Source organism: Lissotriton vulgaris, chromosome 2_1 (genome assembly GCF_964263255.1).
Source record: "Lissotriton vulgaris chromosome 2_1, aLisVul1.2, whole genome shotgun sequence".
Classification (NCBI taxonomy): Eukaryota; Metazoa; Chordata; class Amphibia; order Caudata; family Salamandridae; genus Lissotriton; species Lissotriton vulgaris.
The window spans coordinates 1015201618-1015226804 of NC_141687.1; the positions used below are offsets into that span (position 1 = coordinate 1015201618).

General features: G+C 46.4%; 1 protein-coding gene across 2 annotated transcripts in view; it reads left to right on the forward strand.

Annotated features, from left to right (window-relative positions):
* The window catches only part of FAP (fibroblast activation protein alpha), an 830211-nt gene that overhangs the window by 458205 nt on the left and 346819 nt on the right, over window positions 1–25187 (forward strand). For both annotated transcript variants that reach the window (XM_086956603.1, XM_086956604.1), the window contains exon 17: window positions 16666–16713. In XM_086956603.1, coding sequence (XP_086812729.1) covers window positions 16666–16713 — 48 coding nt within the window. The remainder of the gene's footprint in view (window positions 1–16665; window positions 16714–25187) is intronic.

The window sequence follows — 25187 nt, forward strand, 5'->3', positions numbered from 1 at the left end:
AATTGTCTAGTGCTAGTCTGATGTACTGCACATAGTTCTATCCTGGTGCTCAACACCCAGTGCTAATTTAATATACACTCAACTAACAAAACACTGTGCTCCCCAGCAGCACTTCTCCCTCTGTCCCTAATGTACTCCGCTTCCCTGCTGTGAACCACCCTCTTGCTCCTGATGCACTTACCACTGCGTTCCCTTGAGGCATATCATCATGTGTGCCCGGCTGCACCAGGCTCTGGGCTCAATATTGAGTTTTGTGTACAGTTTTTTGGAGTACCATGTTGGCCAAACTCTTGATGCACCCACTCTATTTAAAAATGGGTGGACTATCAGCTTTCTGTCGATGTTGCCCCCATTGGCTCTGTCGACAGAAAACGTACTCCTATGGCCTAACATAAAGTTAGTCATCAGTGTAAGGGCATCACACGATGCTCTATTTAAGACTGTCAATCTGAGGTCTTTTTTTTTTATCCATCACTGCCAAGGAAAACCTGGTGGGGACGAAAATAAAAATAAAATATTGATCCCCCCCCCCCACACCCTGGGTAAAACCTCCCTGATGTGGGGTCCTTAGTTAAAATATCCTTTGTCACCCTGACTGTCAGGGGGGCGCCTGCCAAGCCCTACAGCAGGCCACATTTCTATTGGTCAATGGCCATGGGTCAATGCATGCATATTGGTCAGTCAGCAGAGGTGACATTAATTTCTTTTTATCTGCAGCTACATCTAACTGGAAGACAATGTTTCTTGGCCTGTGTGCATGGGTGCGTTCATGTATGCTTGTATGTCTGTGTGCCCTGTTGCCTATCTACCTGTTGGTCGGTATCAGCAGATAGCAATGTTCTGTAGGTTTGTTTCCCTGCATGCATGTACACGTGTGTTTATCCTGTATGTAAGCATCTTTGTCAGAATTTTGCACAAATCAAACTTGGAAGTGGATGGAGCATGCAGAAAGGAATATATGAAAAATGCATTGAAACTCTTAGAGACATCAGGAATGCCTGCTAGTCAGAAATAATCATGGGCACCTCAAACCATTCAAACTAGCCATTCATGATTATCTACAAAATTATAGAAATAGAAATGCTGGATATGATCAATATCGGTCAGAGTGCTCAGGTCAGTCATAAGTTATGGAGCCCCACATGTGATGTCCATGTATTTTAAAACCTCACAATCTGAACGAAAGATCCCTTCTAACACTTGAGTCTCAGGGTAGTGAGGCAGAACAGTTCGGGGCTTACTCCTAGAGGTGCTCTGGGCTAGTAACTCAGAACTTCTAGCAGACTCCAGCTCCTAAAACAGCCATACCACTATATAATTCTAGATTAAATAAAGAAAATGTGTAGTTAGAAAAATAATAATTCCCACTGGTCTTGTCGCAATGTGTTCACCATACATTCAATAATGAACATGCTTCAATATGCTTAAATGCTTCAAAGTCTGACAAAATATTTTGCCATTCTCTATTGAAAAGCTATACCTTACGGCATTGACAAATTGCCTATAGCACATATAGGAAAAGACAAATGTTAGATTTGGGTGTTTCTAGTTGGCACAGGTAGGTACTTGTGACGAATAGGGACCCTTGCCTCTAGTCAGGATAAGGGGATTGCACTCCTAAAATCACCCCTGCTCACCCCCTTGGTAGCTTGGCACGAGCAGACAGGCTTATCTCAGAGGCAGTGTGTAAAGCATTTGTGACCACATACAGTAACCCATTGACAACACTACAGATGGACACCACACAAGGTGTTTATATAAAAAATAAGTATTATTTATATAGAGTTACCACAAGACCATAAACAACAAAAATACACAATACTGTTACTTTAAGATGGTAGATTTAGCTTAGTTAAGATCAGTTCTTAAGATGCAACACTTTGCGTCAATGTACCTTAGGTTGCGTTGCATTTCCACAACAGGCAATGTCGCAGCAAGGGAAATGCGGCAAAGTTCAAGTACAAAGAAATAAAGACGTGAAGATCTTCAAGATGCGACATGCTTCTCTGGGGATGCGAGAACTTCTCGGTTCGATGCGTGGACTGCAGCGGTGACACCCTTGTTCTGCGATGCGACAGCAGCAGCTCCACTAGCAACACTCTTCTCCCATGATGCGTGAAGCTTCCGCATGATGCGACAACTACACCGGCGATATCCACGATGCAACGGCAGCAGCTCCGATGGCGGTGCGCTTCTCGGGGATGCGAGGCGCTTTTCCTTCGATGCGGTGCAGTGCGACAGTTCCAGCGGCGACACCCTCCATCGGAGTTGCGACGGCAGGCACAGCGACGACGACACGCTCCGACCTCGTTGCGAGACTCTTCTCTTGATGCGGTGCAATGCGACAGCTACAGCGGCGACACCCTCCTTCAGAGTTGCAATGGCAGCAGCAGCGACGGCGACATGCTTCCTCTTCGTTGCCAGACACTTCTCTCGATGCGGTGCAATGCGACAGTTCCAGCGGCGACGGCGACACGCTTCTTCTTTGATGAGTCGGGCTTCCAGCTCCTTGCGACACGCAGTTCCTCAGAAGGCTCAAAACAGCAGCAGGCACTTCCAATAGAACTCTGGGGAGCTTTGGGGTGAAGTCTGTTGTCCCTGTGACTTCAGCAGGAGGCAAGCTCTTTCCCAAGCCCTTGGAGATCCTACACAAGTTGAAAGCAAAGTACACAAAGTTCCTTTCTCCTTCCATTGGCAGTAAGGCAACCACTGCAGGCTAATCTCAAGGCAGCACTTCAGCTCAGGAATAGTCTCTCCTCAGTTTTTTCAGGTTCCTCTCCCCAGTAAAGGTTTCTTCTTGTAGTCCAAAGTGATCTAATTTCATGGGATCAGGGTCCCAATAGTTATACCACAAAATCCTTTGTTATCTGAGGGGAGAGGGGCTTTGCCCAGTCCAAACCAGTTCTGAAACACTCTGTTTACCAGGCTTCTCCTTTCCTTTCACAGTTCAGGGCAGAAACATCAGACGCCCCACAAGGGGTGGAGCCAGAATTGTGAAAGGGAAGTACAGTCCTGGAGCATTTTGTTTGCAGGACACCTTCTCTTCTTTCAGTGTGCAGGGCAGAGCCATCAGCCACTCCCCAGGAGGGGGAGCCAGCATTGTGGAAGGCAGACCCAGCCCTATTTAAGGTTCAGGTGCAACTCCCCCCTCCCATCTAGATGCAGATCTCTCTATTCACCACTGGGCTGACTCATCCTGTCTCTTGGAATCCCCCAGCCCTGTCACTCACAAAACCAGACAAGGAATATACAACCTAGCAGAGGCAGGCTTGAAAGGTTAGGCAAGCAAATACCTACTTTTTAAAAGTGGTATTTGCAAACACAAAACGTTAAAACCAACTTCACATAAAGATGTGTTTTATCATTCCGAGTTCAGGCATACTAAACTCAAATTTCTACCTTGTTCACTGAGACAGTTAGGATTATAAACATGTAATAATCTAATATTCCATTCTGGCCTATGGAGAACAGGTAGCCTTGCAATAGTGAAAAACGAAAATAGCTGTAATTCACTATTAGGACATGCCACACACACCAGGGCATGTCCTACCTTATATTTACAATGCACCCTGCACTTGGGGTTACCAAAGGGGTGACTGACATGAAGAAAAGGGAAGGTTTAGGCACAGACAAGTGGGTGCACTTGTCCAGTCAGTGTGACATTACCAGACAGCAAACAGGCTCTGCAATGGCAGACCTTAGACACATTTTACAAGGCTGCTTCTGTGGGTGGCACACCCTGTGCTGCAGGCCCACCCACAGCATTTGGATTTACATGCCCTGGGCACACTCAGTGCACTGTACTAGGGTCTGACACGTAAACCAAATAGCAAAACATGGAACCACTGATTAATATATCAATTTACAATCGGGAGCACTTGTACTGTGGCACTGGATAGCAGTACAAAAGGGGGTGGTGATGGACGGAGCATCTGCATCAATCAAACACTCACACCCAGTCAAAAGATCTGGGTTTAATCCATCAGTGTTCTTTAGCCCACTCTGCCACCCCAGTTCAGACATGGCTATATGCAAATCAGTCTGACCCTGTGCCTCATGGGAACAGTCCAGCCCGAACTGCCAAGCCATGTCTTCCCTGGACCGGAAACAAGCTTCCGAGGACCGGTTTCTGGCATTCCAGCCGTCTTCAGCCCGGCTTGCTTGAATCCAGTGGCAAAGTGAGCAAGGGACTCACGTCTGAACATACCCTGCCACACTTATGGCAGTCAAAAGCGGTACAAAAGGGGGAGGTGATGGACGGAGCTTCTAAATCAATCAAACACTCACACCCAGTCAAAAGATCTGGGTTTAATCCATCACTGTTCTTTAGCCCACTCTGCCACCCCAGTTCAGACATGGCTATATGCAAATCAGTCTGACCCTGTGCCTCATGGGAACAGTCCAGCCCGAACTGCCAAGCCATGTCTTCCCTGGACCGGAAACAAGCTTCCGAGGACCGGTTTCTGGCATTCCAGCCGTCTTCAGCCCGGCTTGCTTGAATCCAGTGGCAAAGTGAGCAAGGGACTCACGTCTGAGCATACCCTGCCACACTTATGGCGGTCAAAAGCGGTACAAAAGGGGGTGGTGATGGACGGAGCATCTGAATCAATCAAACACTCACTCCCAGTCAAAAGATCTGGGTTTAATCCATCACCGTTCTTTAGCCCACTCTGCCACCCCAGTTCAGACATGGCTATATGCAAATCAGTCTGACCCTGTGCCTCATGGGAACAGTCCAGCCTGAACTGTCAAGCCATGTCTTCCCTGGACCGGAAACAAGCTTCCGAGGACCGGTTTCTGGCATTCCAGCCGTCTTCAGCCCGGCTTGCTTGAATCCAGTGGCAAAGTGAGCAAGGGACTCACGTCTGAGCATACCCTGCCACACTTATGGCGGTCAAAAGCGGTACAGAAGGAGGTGGTGATGGACGGAGCATCTGAATCAATCAAACACTCACACCCAGTCAAAAGATCTGGGTTTAATCCATCACCGTTCTTTAGCCCACTCTGCCACCCCAGTTCAGACATGGCTATATGCAAATCAGTCTGACCCTGTGCCTCATGGGAACAGTCCAGCCCGAACTGCCAAGCAATGTCTTCCCTGGACCGTACACAAGCTTCCGAGGACCGGTTTCTGGCATTCCAGCCGTCTTCAGCCCGGCTTGCTTGAATCCAGTGGCAAAGTGAGCAAGGGACTCACGTCTGAGCATACCCTGCCACACTTATGGCGGCCAAAAGCGGTACAAAAGGGGGTGGTGATGGACGGAGCATCTGAATCAATCAAACACTCACACCCAGTCAAAAGATCTGGGTTTAATCCATCACCGTTCTTTAGCCCACTCTGCCACCCCAGTTCAGACATGACTATATGCAAATCAGTTTGACCCTGTGCCTCATGGGAACAGTCCAGCCCGAACTGCCAAGCCATATCTTCCCTGGACTGGAAACAAGCTTCCGAGGACCGGTTTCTGGCATTCCAGCCGTCTTCAGCCCGGCTTGCTTGAATCCAGTGGCAAAGTGATCAAGGGACTCAGGTCTGAGCATACGAGCAAGGGACTCATGTCTGCGCATACCCTGCCACACTTATGGCGGCCAAAAGCGGTACAAAAGGGGGTGATATTGGACGGATCATCTGAATCAATCAAACACTCACACCCAGTCAAAAGATCTGGGTTTAATCCATCACAGTTCTTTAGCCCACTCTGCCACCCCAGTTCAGACATGGCTATATGCAAATCAGTCTGACCCTGTGCCTCATGGGAACAGTCCAGCCCGAACTGCCAAGCCATGTCTTCCCTGGACCGGAAACAAGCTTCCGAGGACCGGTTTCTGGCATTCTAGCCGTCTTCAGCCCGGCTTGCTTGAATCCAGTGGCAAAGTGAGCAAGGGACTCACGTCTGAGCATACCCTGCCACACTTATGGCAGCCAAAAGCGGTACAAAAGGGGGTGGTGATGAACGGAGAATCTGAATCAATCAAACACTCACACCCAGTCAAAAGATCTGGGTTTAATCCATCACCGTTCTTTAGCCTACTTTGCCACCCCAGTTCAGACATGGCTATATGCAAATTAGTCTGACCCTGTGCCTCATAGGAACAGTCCAGCCCGAACTGCCAAGCCATGTCTTCCCTGGACCGGAAACAAGCTTCCGAGGACCGGTTTCTGGCATTCCAGCCGTCTTCAGCCCGGCTTGCTTGAATTCAGTGGCAAAGTGAGCAAGGGACTCACGTCTGAGCATACCCTGCCACACTTATGGCGGCCAAAAGCGGTAAAAAAGGGGGTGGTGATGGACGGAGCATCTGAATCAATCAAACACTCACACCCAGTCAAAAGATCTGGGTTTAATCCATCACCGTTCTTTAGCCCACTCTGCCACCCCAGTTCAGACATGGCTATATGCAAATCAGTCTGACCCTGTGCCTCATGGGAACAGTCCAGCCCGAACTGCCAAGCCATGTCTTCCCTGGACCGAAAACAAGCTTCCGAGGACCGGTTTCTGGCATTCCAGCCGTCTTCAGCCCGACTTGCTTGAATCCAGTGGCAAAGTGAGCAAGGGACTCACGTCTGAGCATACCCTGCCACACTTATGGCGGCCAAAAGCAGTACAAAAGGGGTGGTGATGGACGGAGCATCTGATTCAATCAAACACTCACACCCAGTCAAAAGATCTGGGTTTAATCCATCACCGTTCTTTAGCCCACTGTTCCACCCCAGTTCAGACATGGCTATATGCAAATCAGTATGACCCTGTGCCTCATGGGAACAGTCCAGCCCGAACTGCCAAGCCATGTCTTCCCTGGACCAGAAATAAGCTTCCGAGGACCGTTTTCTGGCATTCTAGCCGTCTTCAGCCCGGCTTGCTTGAATCCAGTGGCAAAGTGAGCAAGGGACTCACGTCTGAGCATACCCTGCCACACTTATGGCGGCCAAAAGCAGTACAAAAGGGGGTGATGATGGACGGAGCATCTGAATCAATCAAACACTCACACCCAGTCAAAAGATCTGGGTTTAATCCATCACCGTTCTTTATCCCACTCTGCCACCCCAGTTCGGACGTGGCTATATGCAAATCAGTCTGACCCTGTGCCTCATGGGAACAGTCCAGCCCGAACTGCCAAGCCATGTCTTCCCTGGACCAGAAACAAGCTTCTGAGGACTGATTTCTGGCATTCCAGCCGTCTTCAGCCCGACTTGCTTGAATCCATTGGCAAAGTGAGCAAGGGACTCACGTCTCAGCATACCCGGCCACACTTATGGCGGCCAAAAGCGGTACAAAAGGGGGTGGTGATGGACAGAGCATCTGAATCAATCAAACACTCACACCCAGTCAAAAGATCTGGGTTTAATCTATCACCATTCTTTAGCCCACTCTGCCACCCCAGTTCAGACATGGCTATATGCAAATCAGTCTGACCCTGGGCCTCATGGGAACAGTCCAGCCTGAACTGCCAAGCCATTTCTTCCCTGGACCGGAAACAAGCTTCCGAGGACCGTTTTCTGGCATTCCAGTCGTCTTCAGCCCGGCTTGCTTGAATCCAGTGGCAAAGTGAGCAAGGGACTCAAGTCTGAGCATACCCTGCCACACTTATGGCGGCCAAAAGCGGTACAAAAGGGGGTGGTGATGAACGGAGAATCTGAATCAATCAAACACTCACACCCAGTCAAAAGATCTGGGTTTAATCCATCACCGTTCTTTAGCCCACTTTGCCACCCCAGTTCAGACATGGCTATATGCAAATTAGTCTGACCCTGTGCCTCATGGGAACAGTCCAGCCCGAACTGCCAAGCCATGTCTTCCCTGGACCGGAAACAAACTTCCGAGGACCGGTTTCTGGCATTCCAGCCATCTTCAGCCCGGCTTGCTTGAATCCAGTGGCAAAGTGAGCAAGGGACTCACGTCTGAGCATACCCTGCCACACTTATGGCGGCCAAAAGCGGTACAAAAGGGGGTGGTGATGGACGGAGCATCTGAATCAATCAAACACTCACACCCAGTCAAAAGATTTGGGTTTAATCCATCACCGTTCTGTAGCCCACTCTGCCACCCCAGTTCAGACATGGCTATATGCAAATCAGTCTGACCCTGTTCCTCATGGGAACAGTCCAGCCCGAATTGCCAAGCCATGTCTTCCCTGGACCGGAAACAAGCTTCCGAGGACCGGTTTCTGGCATTCCAGCCGTCTTCAGCCCGGCTTGCTTGAATCCAGTGGCAAAGTGAGCAAGGGACTCACGTCTGAGCATACCCTGCCACACTTATGGCGGCCAAAAGCGGTACAAAAGGGGGTGGTGATGGACGGAGCATCTGAATCAATCAAACACTCACACCCAGTCAAAAGATCTGGGTTTAATCCATCACCGTTCTTTAGCCCACTCTGCCACCCCAGTTCAGACATGGCTATATGCAAATCAGTCTGACCCTGTGCCTCATGGGAACAGTCCAACCCGAACTGCCAAGCCATGTCTTCCCTGAACCGGAAACAAGCTTCCGAGGACCGGTTTCTGGCATTCCAGCCGTCTTCAGCCTGGCTTGCTTGAATACAGTGGCAAAGTGAGCAAGGGACTCACGTCTGAGCATACCCTGCCACACTTATGGTGGCCAAAAGCGGTACAAAAGGGGGTGGTGATGGACGGAGCATCTGAATCAATCAAACCCTCACGCCCAGTCAAAAGATCTGGGTTTAATCCATCACCGTTCTTTAGCCCACTCTGCCACCCCAGTTCAGACATGGCTATATGCAAATCAGTCTGACCCTGTGCCTCATGGGAACAGTGCAGCCCGAACTGCCAAGCCATGTCTTCCCTGGACTGGAAACAAGCTTCCGAGGACCGGTTTCTGGCATTCCAGCCGTCTTCAGCCCGACTTGCTTGAATCCAGTGGCAAAGTGAGCAAGGGACTCACGTCTGAGCATACCCTGCCACACTTATGGCGGCCAAAAGCAGTAGAAAAGGGGGTGGTGATGGACGGAGCATCTGAATCAATCAAACACTCACACCCAGTCAAAAGATCTGGGTTTAATCCATCACCGTTCTTTAGCCCACTCTGCCACCCCAGTTCAGACATGGCTATATGCAAATCAGTCTGACCCTGTGCCTCATGGGAACAGTCCAGCCCGAACTGCCAAGCCATGTCTTCCTTGGACCGAAAACAAGCTTCTGAGGACCGTTTTCTGGCATTCCAACCCTCTTCAGCCCGACTTGCTTGAATCCAGTGGCAAAGTGAGCAAGGGACTCACGTCTGAGCATACCCTGCCAAACTTATGGCGGCCAAAAGCGGTACAAAAGGGGGTGGTGATGGAGGGAGCATCTGAATCAATCAAACACTCACACCCAGTCAAAAGATCTGGGTTTAATCCATCACCGTTCTTTAGCCCACTCTGCCACCCCAGTTCAGACATGGCTATATGCAAATCAGTCTGACCCTGTGCCTCTTGGGAACAGTCCAGCCCGAACTGCCAAGCCATTTCTTCCCTGGACCGGAAACAAGCTTCCGAGGACCGGTTTCTGGCATTCCAGCCGTCTTCAGCCCGGCTTCGTTGAATCCAGTGGCAAAGTGAGCAAGGGACTCACGTCTGAGCATACCCTGCCACACTTATGGCGGCCAAAAGCGGTACAAAAGGGGGTGGTGATGGACGGAGAATCTTAATAAATCAAACACTCACACCCAGTCAAAAGATCTGGGTTTAATCCATCACCGTTCTTTAGCCCACTCTGCCACCCCAGTTCAGACATGGCTACATGCAAATCAGTGTGACCCTGTGCCTCATGGGAACAGTCCAGCCCGAACTGCCAAGCAATGTCTTCCCTGGACCGGAAACAAGCTTCCGAGGACCGGTTTCTGGCATTCCAGCCGTCTTCAGCCCCGCTTGCTTGAATCCAGTGGCAAAGTGAGCAAGGGACTCATGTCTGAGCATACCCTGCCACACTTATGGCGGCCAAAAGCGGTACAAATGGTGGTGGTGATGGACGGAGCATCTGAATCAATCAAACACTCACACCCAGTCAAAAGATCTGGGTTTAATCCATCACCGTTCTTTAGCCCACTCTGCCACCCCAGTTCAGACATGGCTATATGCAAATCAGTCTGACCCTGTGCCTCATGGGAACAGTCCAGCCCGAACTGCCAAGCCATGTCTTCCCTGGACCGGAAACAAGCTTCCAAGGACCGGTTTCTGGCATTCCAGCCGTCTTCAGCCCCGCTTGCTTGAATCCAGTGGCAAAGTGAGCAAGGGACTCATGTCTGAGCATACCCTGCCAATATTTGGCGGTCAAAAGCGGTACAAATGGGGGTGGTGATGGACGGAGCATCTAAATCAATCAAACACTCACACCCAGTCAAAAGATCTGGGTTTAATCCATCACCGTTCTTTAGCCCACTCTGCCACCCCAGTTCAGACATGGCTATATGCAAATCAGTCTGACCCTGTGCCTCATGGGAACAGTCAAGCCCGAACTGCCAAGCCATGTCTTCCCTGGACCGGAAACAAACTTCCGAGGACAGGTTTCTGGCATTCCAGCCGTCTTCAGCCCGGCTTGCTTGAATTTAGTGGCAAAGTGAGCAAGGGACTCACGTCCCAGCATAGCCTGCCACACTTATGGCGGCCAAAAGCCGTACAAAAGGGGGTGGTGATGGATGGAGCATCTGAATCAATCAAACACTCACACCCAGTCAAAAGATCTGGGTTTAATCCATCACCATTCTTTAGCCCACTCTGCCACCCCAGTTCAGACATGGCTATATGCAAATCAGTCTGACCCTGTGCCTCATGGGAACAGTCCAGCCCGAACTGCCAAGCCATGTCTTCCCTGGACCGGAAAAAAGCTTCAGAGGACCGGTTTCTGGCATTCCAGCCGTCTTCAGCCCGACTTGCTTGAATCCAGTGGCAAAGTGAGCAAGGGACTCACGTCTGAGCATACCCTGCCACACTTATGGCGGCCAAAAGCGGTACAAAAGGGGGTGGTGATGGATGGAGCATCTGAATCAATCAAACACTCACACCCAGTCAAAAGATCTGAGTTTAATCCATCACCGTTCTTTAGCCCACTCTGCCACCCCAGTTCAGACATGGCTATATGCAAATCAGTCTTACCCTGTGCCTCATGGGAACAGTCCAGCCCGAACTGCCAAGCTATTTCTTCCCTGGACCGGAAACAAGCTTCCGAGGACCGGTTTCTGGCATTCCAGCCGTCTTCAGCCCGGCTTGCTTGAATCCAGTGGCAAAGTGAGCAAGGGACTCACGTCTGAGCATACCCTGCCACACTTATGGCGGCCAAAAGCGGTACAAAAGGGGGTGGTGATGGACGGAGAATCTGAATCAATCAATCACTCACACCCAGTCAAAAGATCTGGGTTTAATCTGGGTTTGGATAGCAGTGGCACAGTGCCCAAAGGTTATAACACCAGCAAAAATACATGAGTCAACAGAAAAAGTGGAAGGGAGACCCACGCCAATGGTGCCAGGTCTAACAACAAACATTTCAATAAAAACATTTTTCTAGTGTTTTATAACATTGCCTTACAAGCATTGGGGACCAAGAAACTTAATGGGTCTACACATCCAGGGTATGCCAAAAGGTAAACCCACATTAACTTAAACCTCTTCTGGCGGCAATCATTCTCCACCTTGGGAGACGTGGGGTGTCAACATTTTCTTGCATGAGAGCACTGTTGGGCAGCCCCAGAACCAGTACTTTGGTGTACCCCTGTTCCTTCAGGAACACCATGGAAAAATATCGAAATGAGCACCCTAGCACACTAGTGAGAATTGATTTAGCCTGAGGCTTCTTTTAGTAGCACATTAATGCCATCACAGCTTCGGCCATAAAATGTCATTTTTTGGGGGCATTTTAATATTCATACACCTGTCAGTCTTTAGGTTTCACAGGCGAGGATCTGCAGGGCACCAATACACTGATCCTCAGGGACAGCGTAGGCAGGGCCGGACTGGCCGTAGCGGGCACCGGGCATTTCCCCGGTGAGCCGGAGGGGTGGGGGCCGGTTTTGTGCCTGTGGGGGCCAGTTTTGCAGCAGTGCTGCCATACCGGCCCCCGGTAACAAAATCGGGAGTGGTGCTTCCTGCTAGCAGCCCCCCCAACCTCCGCTCCCAGGGCCGCTAGAGCAACAATCTTCCAGGTTGGTTGCTGTTCCCAAGCCTGACCTGAACGTAGGGAGCCCAAAATCCATGCAATCAAGGCCAGCTAATCGCACTTTCTAGTCATTGCATGTAGGGGGAAATAAAAACAATGAGCAGGGGGGATTCAACCAAACTAGAGGCAGAGACTGCAGCACAGATCGTCTGGCAGTGGCTTAGCATGTAGCTACAGCTCCCTTTTTGTCACAGGTATCAAACTACAGAGTGTTAGCACTTTTACTTACCTGGGGATCCCATTCGATAACATGGATACCTGGAAGCTGCTATCGAGGGTGAGATGTGTGCAGCTAGATCAGAATATGCAAAAACCACAGTTGATGGACAGAATGCAGAACAATGTCATACATTCACCCCAGTACAGAGATCTGGGCCTAAATCCATCGTTTTTTTGCACTCCACACCACCCCAGTTCAGACATGGCCATATGCAAATCAGTCTGACCCTGTGCCTCATGGGAACAGTCCAGCCCGAACTGCCAAGCCATGCCTTCCCTGGACCGGAAACAAGCTTCCGAGGACCGGTTTCTGGCATTCCAGCCGTCTTCAGCCCGGCTTGCTTGAATCCAGTGGTGTGGACAGCATGGGACTCACGTCTGAGCATACCCATCCCACTCGGGGTGACAAATGCAAAAACCACAGTTGATGGACAGAATGCAGAACAATGTCATACATTCACCCCAGTATAGAGATCTGGGCCTAAATCCATCGTTTTTTTGCACTCCACACCACCCCAGTTCAGACATGGCCAGATGCAAATCAGTCGGACCCTGTGCCTCATGAGAACAATCTAGCCCGAACTGCCAAGCCATGCCTTCCCTGGACCGGAAACAAGCTTCCAAGGACTAGTTTCTGGCATTCCAGCCGTCTTCAGCCCGGCTTGCTTGAATCCAGTGGTGTGGAGAGCATGGGACTCACGTCTGAGCATACCCATCCCACTCGGGGTGACAAATGCAAAAACCACAGTTGATGGACAGAATGCAGAACAATGTCATACATTCACCCCAGTACAGAGATCTGGGACTAAATCCATTGTTTTTTTGCATTCCACACCACCCCAGTTCAGACATGGCCATGTGCAAATCAGTATGACCCTGTGCCTCATGGGAACAGTCCAGCCCGAACTGCCAAGAGCAGAATATTGTCTCACTGTTCGAGTTTGCCAACAAATTGGGGTCATCACCCTTGGAGGCAGTAATTAAAATCTACAAGGCCAAATGTATTTCAAATACTTCTTCTCAGCAGGAATTTGGGGATTTTGCAACTCTACACAGTTGCATATTTGCAAAAACAGTGTTTTTTTACGCAGATTGCTCTCATTACCAAGGCGTGTTCAGGCCTCAATATGCCAAGAGGAACACGGCCTCCATAATTTGGGAGAACATCATAAAAATGGATCCGACTTCATTATGGCTATCGGTCTGGGCGAGACTGCAAGCCTAACTTAGTCAAATGGTGATAACAAATTGACTACATTTAGATAAAGCCGGTAATATCAAATGGCTGTCTTAAGTTAAATTGCAACTGTATTAAATCGGACGGCAGGACCTTTTTGATAATTCACGGAACTGTAATTTAACCATCAGAACCCCTATTAAGACTGAACTACTGGAAATTATAGTAAGGAAAAGAGCAGCAGCCAAGCAAGGCAATGTGTGTGCGCAATACCAGTGTCGAGGTCAATTTAAGGGGTGCAACAGGGTGTCCTTTGGACACCCGTCACCCTTGAGATTGCATTCTCAAATTGCGATTAGCTAATTGCTAATCGCAAATTGAGAATTCATCCCCATTAATTCCTATGGGCCTCTTGGCCCATAGGAATCAATGAGATGTCATTCCTTATTTGCTAATCGCACCCTGCGAGTCGCAGATAAGGAATATTTAGGAATTGCTAATATTTTAGCAAATCCTACATGCATCTGATTTTGCGAGTCCCTAAATGCGAATCCTTAAACTTCGCAATTAAGGACTCGCACAATCGAACGTTGATGCATCTAGCAGTTAGTCCATTACGATAATCTAATTTTGAGAGCACAAGTGCGAGAACCACAAGTTTCTTTAGAATTTTAAGGACATAGAACGACGAAGATGTCACCATATTTATGTTCTTGTCAAACAACCGTTTTTCATCATCAAAGATAACTCCCAAGTTTTTTACATTAGAAACTGATATAGGCAGTACGCCCAGTTCCTGTGGCCACTAGGAAGGGAACCAGAAGGAAGTGTTGCTGCACAGCAGTAGCACGTCGGTTTAGCTGGAATTTAAGTTTAAACAGTTGTAGGTCATCCAATTGCTGATTTCCAGCATACAGCTATGAAATCTGCTAGCGGTGTCTTCCTGATTGCCAGCCATGGACACAACTATCTGAGTGTGACCTACATAGCTGATGACTGACAATCCCAACATTTTGATTATGGTTAAAGACTTTCCTTGGATCAACAATTCTATCATAAATGATATTATAGTGACCAATTCTGTAATGCTGTGTAATTAGTGTGCCAAAAGTTTATATAAAAAAATCTTCAAATATTGAAAAAATATTAATCTTGAGCATTAACATTATCATATATCCCCTGTATTGAAATCACTTCACTGGCTTCCAAACAAGCCCAAAATACAATCCAAGTTCCTATGCACCATTTGCTTGTTAGTCTGAAGACAATGCTAAATCTAGCTACGCAAACGTTCTCTTCACTATGTCCATACCCATGCTCATATAAGCTTTCAGAATCTCTCTTACAAGGTTCAGGTAGAAGAAGTGTAAGGCACTGGATTCCAAGCCTTGCAATAACTTACAACTGAGCTGCCAAAACAAACATATTTTGAACCCAGGGCCGGACTGGCCATTGCGGGCACCGGGCAATCCCCTGGTGCGCAGCAAGGGTGGGGGCCGGTTTTGGGCCCCTGTGGACCGTTTTTCTTACAGGACCGTTTTTTCAACATAGCTGCAAAATCGGCCCTGTAACAAAATCGGCCAAAAACCGGCCCCGGCAACGAGCTCTGTCGCACCCCCAGGCGGAGGCAGAACACTTTGCCAGGGCCGGTTTTTGTTCCCAGTACGGCCCTGCTTGAACCTCATGAAGACTTGCCTTTTTCAGACATCTGTTTACTTCCAAAATGAACTATCACGGATTACCCCACAAGACTTTCTTCCAATGCATTGAAACTGTACTGAACTTAATGTTAGCTTTACCTTAATATATAGACCCACGCCACAGAACAATACCCTGATGGAAAATGAGATGATGCTTAACGTAATGAATGCCCAATGGCTTATAAGCTCACCAGGGTTAATGAATATTATTTTTGAAATTTGAACTTTGGAAAAACTCTAAGGGCCGAATTATAAGTTTGGCAGTCTAATGACCACCAAACTCACAGTGGCACACTGTCAGCGGTCTGGCCACCGCTGCACCAGCGGTCCGACCGACGGATTACAACTTGGGCGGTTGGACCGCCATGGGACAGCTGCAACCGACAGGGATTAGAATATGCTTGGTGGTGCGCTGTGGCATCGCCAAGCATATTACGACTTTCCTCACTGCCAGTGATTTCATGGAGGTTCTTACTCCATGAAACTGCTGGCAGTGAGGAACAAAAGGGGGCCGTACAGGGCCCCCTTTTGGCCCTGTGCATAGAGGTGCATGCAAGGGGGCACATGTTGTGCTCACCTGTGTGCATGCACCCCATTCCTGCAGGGCATGGACTGCACAGTCCATGCCATGTAGGAACATGCACTGGCGGTCTCCAAGCGGTGCTGTGTAAGGCTCACATATGTGCCTCTTGACTGCATCGCCGCACAACCACCACATCGCCAGACCACGATGATACTCATAGTCTGGTGGACGCGTGGCTGCCCTGTTTGGCAGTGTCGGAACAGGGCAGTGGCCTGGTGCCTACTCCAACACTGCCAAAGTCGTAATCGGGCCCTTAGTATATAAATGAGTAAGAGTAAAATGGGAAATTAAATGTATAATGTATATTGCACAGTTTTTTTGAGAGAGAGCAAACCTACCTTCGAAAAGTAGCAGAACAATAGGAATAGAGAGCAACATTGTGCATACAATCTATGACAATCTGGAAATATGAGCATCAATTGCAGTGAAAGTGGTGTAGAACATATGGTGGACAAAGGAAGTTTCATAACTAAGGTGGGCTTGAATTCAAGAATGTCAATAGTGTTGCTTTAGGAAAAACCTTTATAAATGTTGTTAATTAAGTAAAGTGTTACTCTTGTTTCATAAAATTTCTTTCAAATTGTGTTAATCTAAATTCGATTTGTATGTTAAGTATATTACTTCTCTACAGGAATTTTTAGATCGAGGTTTTGAAATGTGGGACCTATTTAGCTATAATTGCAACTGCTCAAACAACATCATACAATGCAATGTTAAGATGTTGTGATAGTTTTGGTCACCAGGATGACTCAAATTTGTACCTTACATTATTTATGCTGAAAAACTAACTTTTATACTTTTAAAATTATTTAGTCAAGGATACATGCTTTGTTTCCTGACACAGGTCCAGGTTTGCCAATTTTCACCGTACACCGTGGATACGATGATGCAGGTACTAACTTATTTTTATGCAATTATATTTGTATAAACCTGTTGTGTTTTGGAGTTTGAATTAATTAAGAATATTGTTCATTGTACCAATCTCAGCTTACTAAAAGGCCAAGCAAATATATTTTCAGTAAACGTTGTTGTTTTCTGTCAAATTTTTGGTGTACTTTTAATCGAAGGGCCATACATAAAAATGCACACTTCCATGGTGTTAAGGGGGACAAAAAAATGTGCACTTCAGTTATAGTGAAAGATGCAAACCAAAGAGAGCCGGAAGTGCTCTACTGGAAGAAAATATTTCTGAGCGTTCATTTCCATCAAATTATAAAAGGTGGAAATGGAATACTGGCATTTCAGAGGACACACCCTTGGAGTCGCTTTCTCAGAATCTATGTGGGTGGAGTAAAAGGGCCTGGTGATGTCAGCAGGTCACTGGGACTCACCCCATTTGATTGCTGTTAGCTACTGCAGAAGTGGTATCAAACACAGACCAGGACTTCTCATGCACTCAGTGCCAAACATTCCATCACCAAAGTACCCTGTATGTAACTGAGCATTGGCAAAGCTAATATGTTTTGATGCCTCACTTTAACAAGCATTTGCAATGCAAATTGGTCTAGCATTTGTGATTGTTAGAGTTATTGGGATTATTAATGACAATGTTTTTTACCTAAGTGTTTTGGATTGGAGTGGATGTATGTGGTGTGTAGAGGAATTATGTGGATTGGAATTATTAGTTGTGAAATTGTATGTGGTGGAATTGTGTTGTATAGAGGTGATTTGTGTAGTGGAATTATATGGCATGGTTTGCAGGGGAACTATGTAAATAGTAAATATGTGGTATTGGGTGTGGTGAAATTATGTGGAGTGTGATTGTGTGTTATTGATGTGTAATTATGTGGAATTGTATTTTGTGTTGTGGAGTGATATGTAGTGGAGTTTAATTAAGTGTTGTGCTGTTGAATTTTGTGGCATGATAAGGAATTTTGTGATGTGGATTGGATGTATGTGGTGTGTTGAGTACCGTATTTTCCGGCGTATAAGACGACCCGGCGTATAAGACGACCCCCGACTTTGGCAGAAAAATGTTAGGTTTAGTGCTATACTCGCCGTATAAGACGACCCCCCACTTCCAGCGCAGCATAGCCATTCCGAGTATGTACCGGTATTTTGAACTTACCGTATTAGTCTAGTCCTCCTCCCTGTGGGTGAGCAGTAAGGCTTTATCAGTGGGCAGTGGGTACCTATAAGCGTTTATTTTACAAACTGAAAGACTGAACGCAAAGAAATTGGTTGTAGAAACAATCTTGCTTTACTCGGAAACATTTTATTTAAAACCATATCAAAAACTGTCACTTCTGAATAACGGCAAACATAAATAACGTAGTGCAAGAAACAGTGCAAGTGCATTAAACGTTCCATAACTTCGCATAAATCCAAGCGATTTCTACAGGATTTATAACGTTCCCTTTAAAAACCTTCAAAATCCTCCTCTTCGTCATCTGATCTCATAAGTAAGTCTATGAGATCTTGTGGTACATCTGTAAGGCAGTCATCGTATGGATCTTGTACCAATTCCGTATCAGATGATGTGGTCTCTTCTTCGGCATCCTCTTCACCTTCCCACAGATAGTCGTCCTCCATAACATCTAATGAGTTCGATATGCCACACTTCTTGAAAGACTTTATGACTGTTTCTGCATCGATGTCGTTCCAGGCCTTTATGACGAAGTTGCACAAAACATCCAACTGTGGCGCACGCATGTTTCCTCCTTTTGTGAATGTTTTTTCACCGCTAACCATCCACTCATTCCACTGTTCTCGGATGCGATCTTTAAATGACTTGTTTAGGCACACATCCAGTGGCTGCACCAACGATGTCAGTCCTCCAGGTATAACAGCAGCATCCGTTTTCAGTCTTGCCAGCCTTTGCTTGGTGCTGGGAGTTAAATGAGCCCTGAACATATCCCACACCAGTAGACTACGCCTTTGTAGAAGTCCACCTGGTCGCCTGCTCCATACGTTATCAAGCCATAGCTTTACCCCTTCTTCATCCATCCATCCTTTCTCATTCACATGCACAAAACAACCAGCAGGAAACTTGAGTTTCGGCATTGTTTTCCTTTTAAAAATAACCATTGGCCTCAGTTTGCCACCATCAGCTGTGCATGCAAGTACCACAGTGAAACTGGACTTCTCATGTCCTGTTGCTTTTATTAAAATTGTCTTTTCGCCTTTTTGATGGACAGTTTTGTTGGCGATCATATCAAAATTCATCGGAGTTTCATCCATGTTTCCGATGCTACTTAGCGCATACACATGTTCATTGCGCAGCCTAATGACGTAGCGATGGAAGCTATGCATTTTGGCATCAAGATCCGCTGGTAATTTCTGGGCAATTTTTGTCTTTTGCCGCAATACCAGATTATGCCTTCCCAAGAATCTGGTACACCAGGACACAGTGGCCTTAAATCTGTGGCTGAGATCGGGATTAGATTTGGCCCACTGAAGTGCAACCAAGCGGATTTTATTTCGGGTCACGACATACCCGCTTTGCCGATGCTCGGCCACCATGTCTGCTACATGCTTTTCCAGTTCTGGCCAATGTGGGGTGCCTCTTCTTAGTGCACACTTGCCCCTTGGCATACTCCGCAATGCTTGCTCATTTGCTCTCCAGGCCCGAACCATCTTCTCTGTCACTCCATATTGCCTAGCAGCAGCACAGTTATTATGTTCCGTGGCAAAAGCCACAACTTTGAGTTTGTAGCTGGCTTCATATTTTCTTCTCCTTGCCACTGCTGGAGCCTTGCTGAGTTCTAGACTGCCAGCCATTTGCTCTGGATGCGCTGCTGGAGCCTTGCCGGGTTCTTCGCTGTCTGCCATTTGCACTCGATGTACGGTACTGGTGCTGTACAGAATGGACAGGTGCAGAGACTGTCTTCAACACCACACGTACGGTACGGCAAATACGCTATCTGGTCACGAGACTGTTTTTCCTCTTAGCAACAACCAGCCAATCACGGCAAGTGCTCTACTGCCTTCGGGAACATTCGGGAACATTGTACAGTCCCCTTTCTATGCCACGCCCATGCCAAGGGGAGAGGTGAGCGTGCCAAAACGTGCCAAACGTGCCAAACGTGTCAACACACTGGGCGCTGCCATCTTCGGCGCTGGCTGCCCATTACCATGTACCGTGTTTCGGACGTCCTGCTGCCTCGTCCTGCTGCCTCGTCTGCCTGGGGATGTGCAAGCGGTTGGAGGCGCGTGTACAGCGGCAGCGGCAGTCGAGGTAAGACTCATGGCGCCATTTGCTCGCTTGTGAAGCGGTTTGACACCTTCGAGTGAAGTCCTTGCTATGAAAAAAACGCTCGCTTTCGATACTTCATGGCGCGGGGCCTGGGTGTGGACGTTGCCAGGGTCGGTGGCTGTATTTTTTGACATAAGGTGTGTTGTTTCTTGTTATTTCCTATTGTGAAGCGGTCTGACACCTTCGAGTGAAGTCCTCGCTATGACAAAAACACGCTCGCTTTCGATACTTGCACAATTCATGGCGCGGGGCCTGGGTGTGGACGTTGCCAGGGTCGGTGGCTGTATTTTTGGACGTTGCCAGGGTCGGTGGCTGTATTTTTTAACATAAGGTGTGTTGTTTCTTGTTATTTCGTATTGTGAAGCGGTCTGACACCTTCGAGTGAAGTCCTCGCTATGAAAAAGCGCATGAAAAAATACCATAAAATTTTGTACCCGGCGTATAAGACGACCCCCGACTTTCCAGAAAATTTTAAGGGGTTAAAAGGTCGTCTTATACGCCGGAAAATACGGTAGTTGTGTTGCAGAGTTGAATTACGTGGCTTTTATGTGATGTGGATTGTCAATGTGTGGAGTTGAATAGTGTGGTATGGAACTGTGTAGATAACAAATTATACGTTGTCAAAAGCAGCACACTATAGAAGCAACGGCGTTAAAACATCACGCCAGATGACCCATGCCGAACAGAAAGTATTGAAGAACACGTGCACACGAAAGCACGCATACATTGGATAGAACTCCTCTACTATCACCCTGGCACACTGCTTCTCAATGTATTGGTGTGTGCATACCAGAAGTATGCTGCAACTGCTAGTCCAGGCAGCACAGAGTACTGCAGCAAAACATATTGCAGACAGCTTAGAGCCATGTGGCGCAGACAGCTTAAAAACCAAAAGAAGGAAATGAGTAGTAACATAACATATTCCAATGTATTTCATTCTAAAGATGAAACATGTTGATGTTTCCAGAACTTGAATTGAAAATATAGAAGTGTAGTTATGCACTGTTTAGAATACCTGTTTGTTCCTGAGAAGTGCAAGCAAGCTCCTATTAAATGTATTACAGCAGTACTAAGAAGTGGTACTATACATGGCAGTATTGGGCAAGGGGTGGTGTGAGTTTTTGTGTGTGTGTGATGGGCAGCTGGGAGAGGAGGAGCATTTGTTAATAAGGGAGAGGGTGCTGAGCAGTGCCTTTACCTACTTGCACTAAGAAAGCTGTGGGTTTTAGGTAGTGCCACATGTGCTGAGCTCTCAAGCCAAGTGAATATCACAGCGCAGGTCATACACTCCATGCATGTTGGTGGGACTGTGAAAGCATGCCAGGTACATTTAACTGTAAGCTGTTCACTTAGTGCGAGGCAACAAGAGCGGCACTACTTAAGATTGTAAATATGAACACTGATAAGGACTGGGCTTGTCTATTTTTCCAGAGAAATCCAGACCTGTCCTAATAATCTTACCTTTTGGCTTTGATGGCAGATGGTGCGTGGCAGCAGTGGTCCATGTGGCATCGTCCTGCACGTTTATCTAAGAAATACTGTCAGTTTCATGTGCACATACAATTTGCAGAGTGTGCCAGACTTCAGCCCACCCAGATATTAACACAAATGATGGCATGTTTTTGGACACCTGTGACTAAAGGGACTGACACAAAAGTGATTTTTTAAAATATTTTTTACATTCTCTTCTGTAACAGACTAGCCCAAAATATAGCTTATACTTGTATGATGCTCCTGCAAAAATGTTTCCTTGCATTACACCATTAATGTTATGTAGTCTATGAATAATGAACATCCTTTTGCTCGAAAAACAGATTAAACGCATTTTAGCTGAAAAAAATGACTTGGAGCTTAAGAAAATGGCCGTATAACGTGCCCTTTCCAGGTGTATTAAGCTCTTTGGAACACGTCTTCTTTTTTTTTAACAAGAAATTAGGAGAATTTTATTTTCTGATGAAATAGACAATCTGCATATGTTAAAAAAAAGTCGGACGCTTGGGACTATTCGTTCTAGCTGACACCTGCTGCCAGCTAATTACCCTGTTTTGGACTACCAGATGTCTCAACTCGCGGAACCCGCAAAGTTCCCAACTTTGTATGTGGTTCAAACTTACTTGGAGACCTATTTGAGTACATTCAATTAAACTTAAATAATGGGAGCCATCAGAACCATGTTTTTTAAAAAGGAGCGACAGTCTTGACACATATTCTCTTAGCGTCTTGTATCTTGACCTTTTTGGAAACTTTGCAGTTTTCAAAAAAATTGGAATTTGAGAACCTGCCTCTTGTAGCATCTTTACAAGAAAAAAGTTGTCTCTTGTCTGATTAACCCTCAGTAATCCTGCCACTATATCAAAGAATGCAGCTTCATAGTAGGTCCTTAAATGGGGTAGAGCTAGATCTCCTTGATCAACTGAGAGTTGTATCACTGGCAGCTTGACTCTCGAAGCTTTATTGCCCCAAATAAATCCTCTCAGCATTGTTTCCAGCTCTTTAAAGAAACCTAAATTAATTTTAATGGGAACATTGCTGAACAGAAATATAAGCAGGGGCAGCACTGACATTTTGATAAATGATACCCTGCCTATAACTGATAAAGGGAGTAAAAGCCATTGATCTAGAAGGTTCTGAATTTTGTTCTTCATTCTAGTATAATTCAGGACAAAAAGCTTATCATATTCGCAGGTCACGGAGATACCCAGGTATCTGATTGGGTCGCTTCTTGCAGCTTGGGCCTGCAAATAAATAGTAAGAAAATGTAAATAGATGTTCAAAGCAAGGACCTCGTTTTTTTGGGCATTTATTTTGCAGCCCCCTATCTTTTCATAATCCTTGAGCTCTCTCATTAAGTTCTCAATATTTTCTTTTTTAGGTATTAAATAAAGGATAATGTCATTGGCAAACAACTTTAGCTTTGACGTACCAATGATAGGGAGCTGAATAGCCACATTATCCCTGATCTTTACCACTAGAGGCTCAATAAAGAAAGTGAAGAGTAAAGGGGACAACGGGCAGCCCTGCCTTGCTCCCCGATTTACCTTAATCTTACCGGCCTGTTTTGCATTGATTATTACTTGAGCCAATGCTCCCTCATAGATATTATTTACCATCTCAATGATTGAGACCGGGAATCCAAATTGGCCAAGAGAATGAAACAGTGCTGCCCAGTTGACCAAGTCAAACGCCTTTTCTGCGTCAATCATTAAAATACAGGCTGGAATCAAATTAATATTCAAATAGTCCAATGCCTGTATTAGGAAATTGGTGTTTGCTGCCATATAGCGTCCTGCAATAAACCCAGTCTGATCTTGGTGGATAACTTCCTGGGCTGCGAGCACAAATCTTTCCGCCCATATTTGCATGAGGATTTTAGAAATCCGAATTTAATAAGCTAATTGGCCTGTATGAATTCACGTCATTTTGGTTTTTATCTTTTTTAACAAAACATATAATTGTGGATTACTTAAAATCCACGGGGACATGGCCACCTAATCTAATATGGTTAAATAACTTTTTTAAGGGTGAATTCTAAAAAAAACCTAGAATTCAATTGCGTACCTATCCTGACCAGAAGCCTTTGCCCCGGATGTTGCCTTTATACATTCTTGTATTTCAGAAGTACTTATTTCAAGCCCGATTTGGTTAACTCGATTTTCTGAAAATCTGGTGATCTCTATATTGGCAAAATATTCCTGGATCATTACTTCCTCTACCTGGTATTCTGTAGAGTAAATTTTTTTAAATGGTCCAGGAAGATCCTAGAGATCTTGTCAACATCCACCTCCTGCAGTCCACTCTGAGGGTCTCGGATTTTCACTATCATTGATGACTCCTGAGTCTTTCTCGCAGAGTTAGCCAGTAATTTCCCCACCAACTGGCTGTCTTCGTAGACCTTTTGCTGGAAGGCTTTCGAGCTATTTATCTCCTCCACAATAAAAAAATCCCGTAAAAGTGCTTTAGTCTAATTGATTTGAGTGTTGTTGGAACTGTAGGGCATATTCCTTCTCTATGGCTGACTGTAGCTTAGATATTTTTAGCTTTCTTTCATTCGCCTGGGCACTAGTATAATCGATAATCTGGCCGTGTGCTGCTGCTTTAAATCCGCCCCATACTGAAAAGGGTTCAGCTGTATTATAATTCATTTCAAAGAATTCTGTAATCCTTTCTCTGGATCCTGAAACCCAGTCCTGAGTTTGGAGCAGGGTGCGATCCAGCTGCCACCTGGGATGCTCTCCATCCACCCCTCCAAATACTAGCTCTAGTTCGATTCTGCTGTGATCAGAAAACGGATTGCATCCAATCAGAGTTTTTGAGATCTGGAGAGATCTAGATATCAAAAAGAAATCTATTCTGGATGCAGTCCGAAACCAGTGGGAATAGCATGTAAAAGATTATTTTTCTACGTTCCTGCAGCGCCAGGGATCCCGTAATTGATATTCGAGTAAGATTGCTTCAAAAAAACATTTAGTTTTAGGTTTTAGCTGCTTCTTTTTCTCATTAGAAGTGTCCCTTATCAAATCTTGAATATAATTAAAGTCCCCTCCTAGAATAATCTGTCCTGGGGCTCCCCTTAAAAATTCATAAATCTCTGTCAACCCAGAAATATCATCAAGAATGGGGCCGTAGTAGTTCACAAAATGTATTACTTTCTCTTGCAATTTCGCTACAACCCATAACCACCTTCCCTTGGAATCTCTTTGAACCTGTCGAAATTCCCAGGGCAGATCCCTCGAAAAGTAAATAGCGACCCCTCTCTGGGCCACCCCTGCAGATGAATACAAAACATGAGAGAAGTATTTCGGGATAAACAACTTAGGGGTATTAGACTTTAGATGTGTCTCCTGAAAATAGACCACCTTTGATCTAAGAGATATTACCCATTTCAAAAGAGCCCCGTACTTCTGTTTATTTAACATTCAATTAGCATTAATTGACAGGATATTGCAAGTATTAAATTTCATCTAAAAAAGGTATTTTCCTTGTTAAGTACCTACCATTAGAAAATGAAAAAATGCTATACCTATTGCACATGTTCCTTTTTACTGCATTTACCCGCCCCCTCCCCCACCCTACCAGGGAATGTGGAGACTCCCTTCCCCTCCACGCTGTCCACATTCCTCCTACTTCTTCTGTTCTGGGTGTCCTCTTGCTACACCCTGAGTGACCCATTA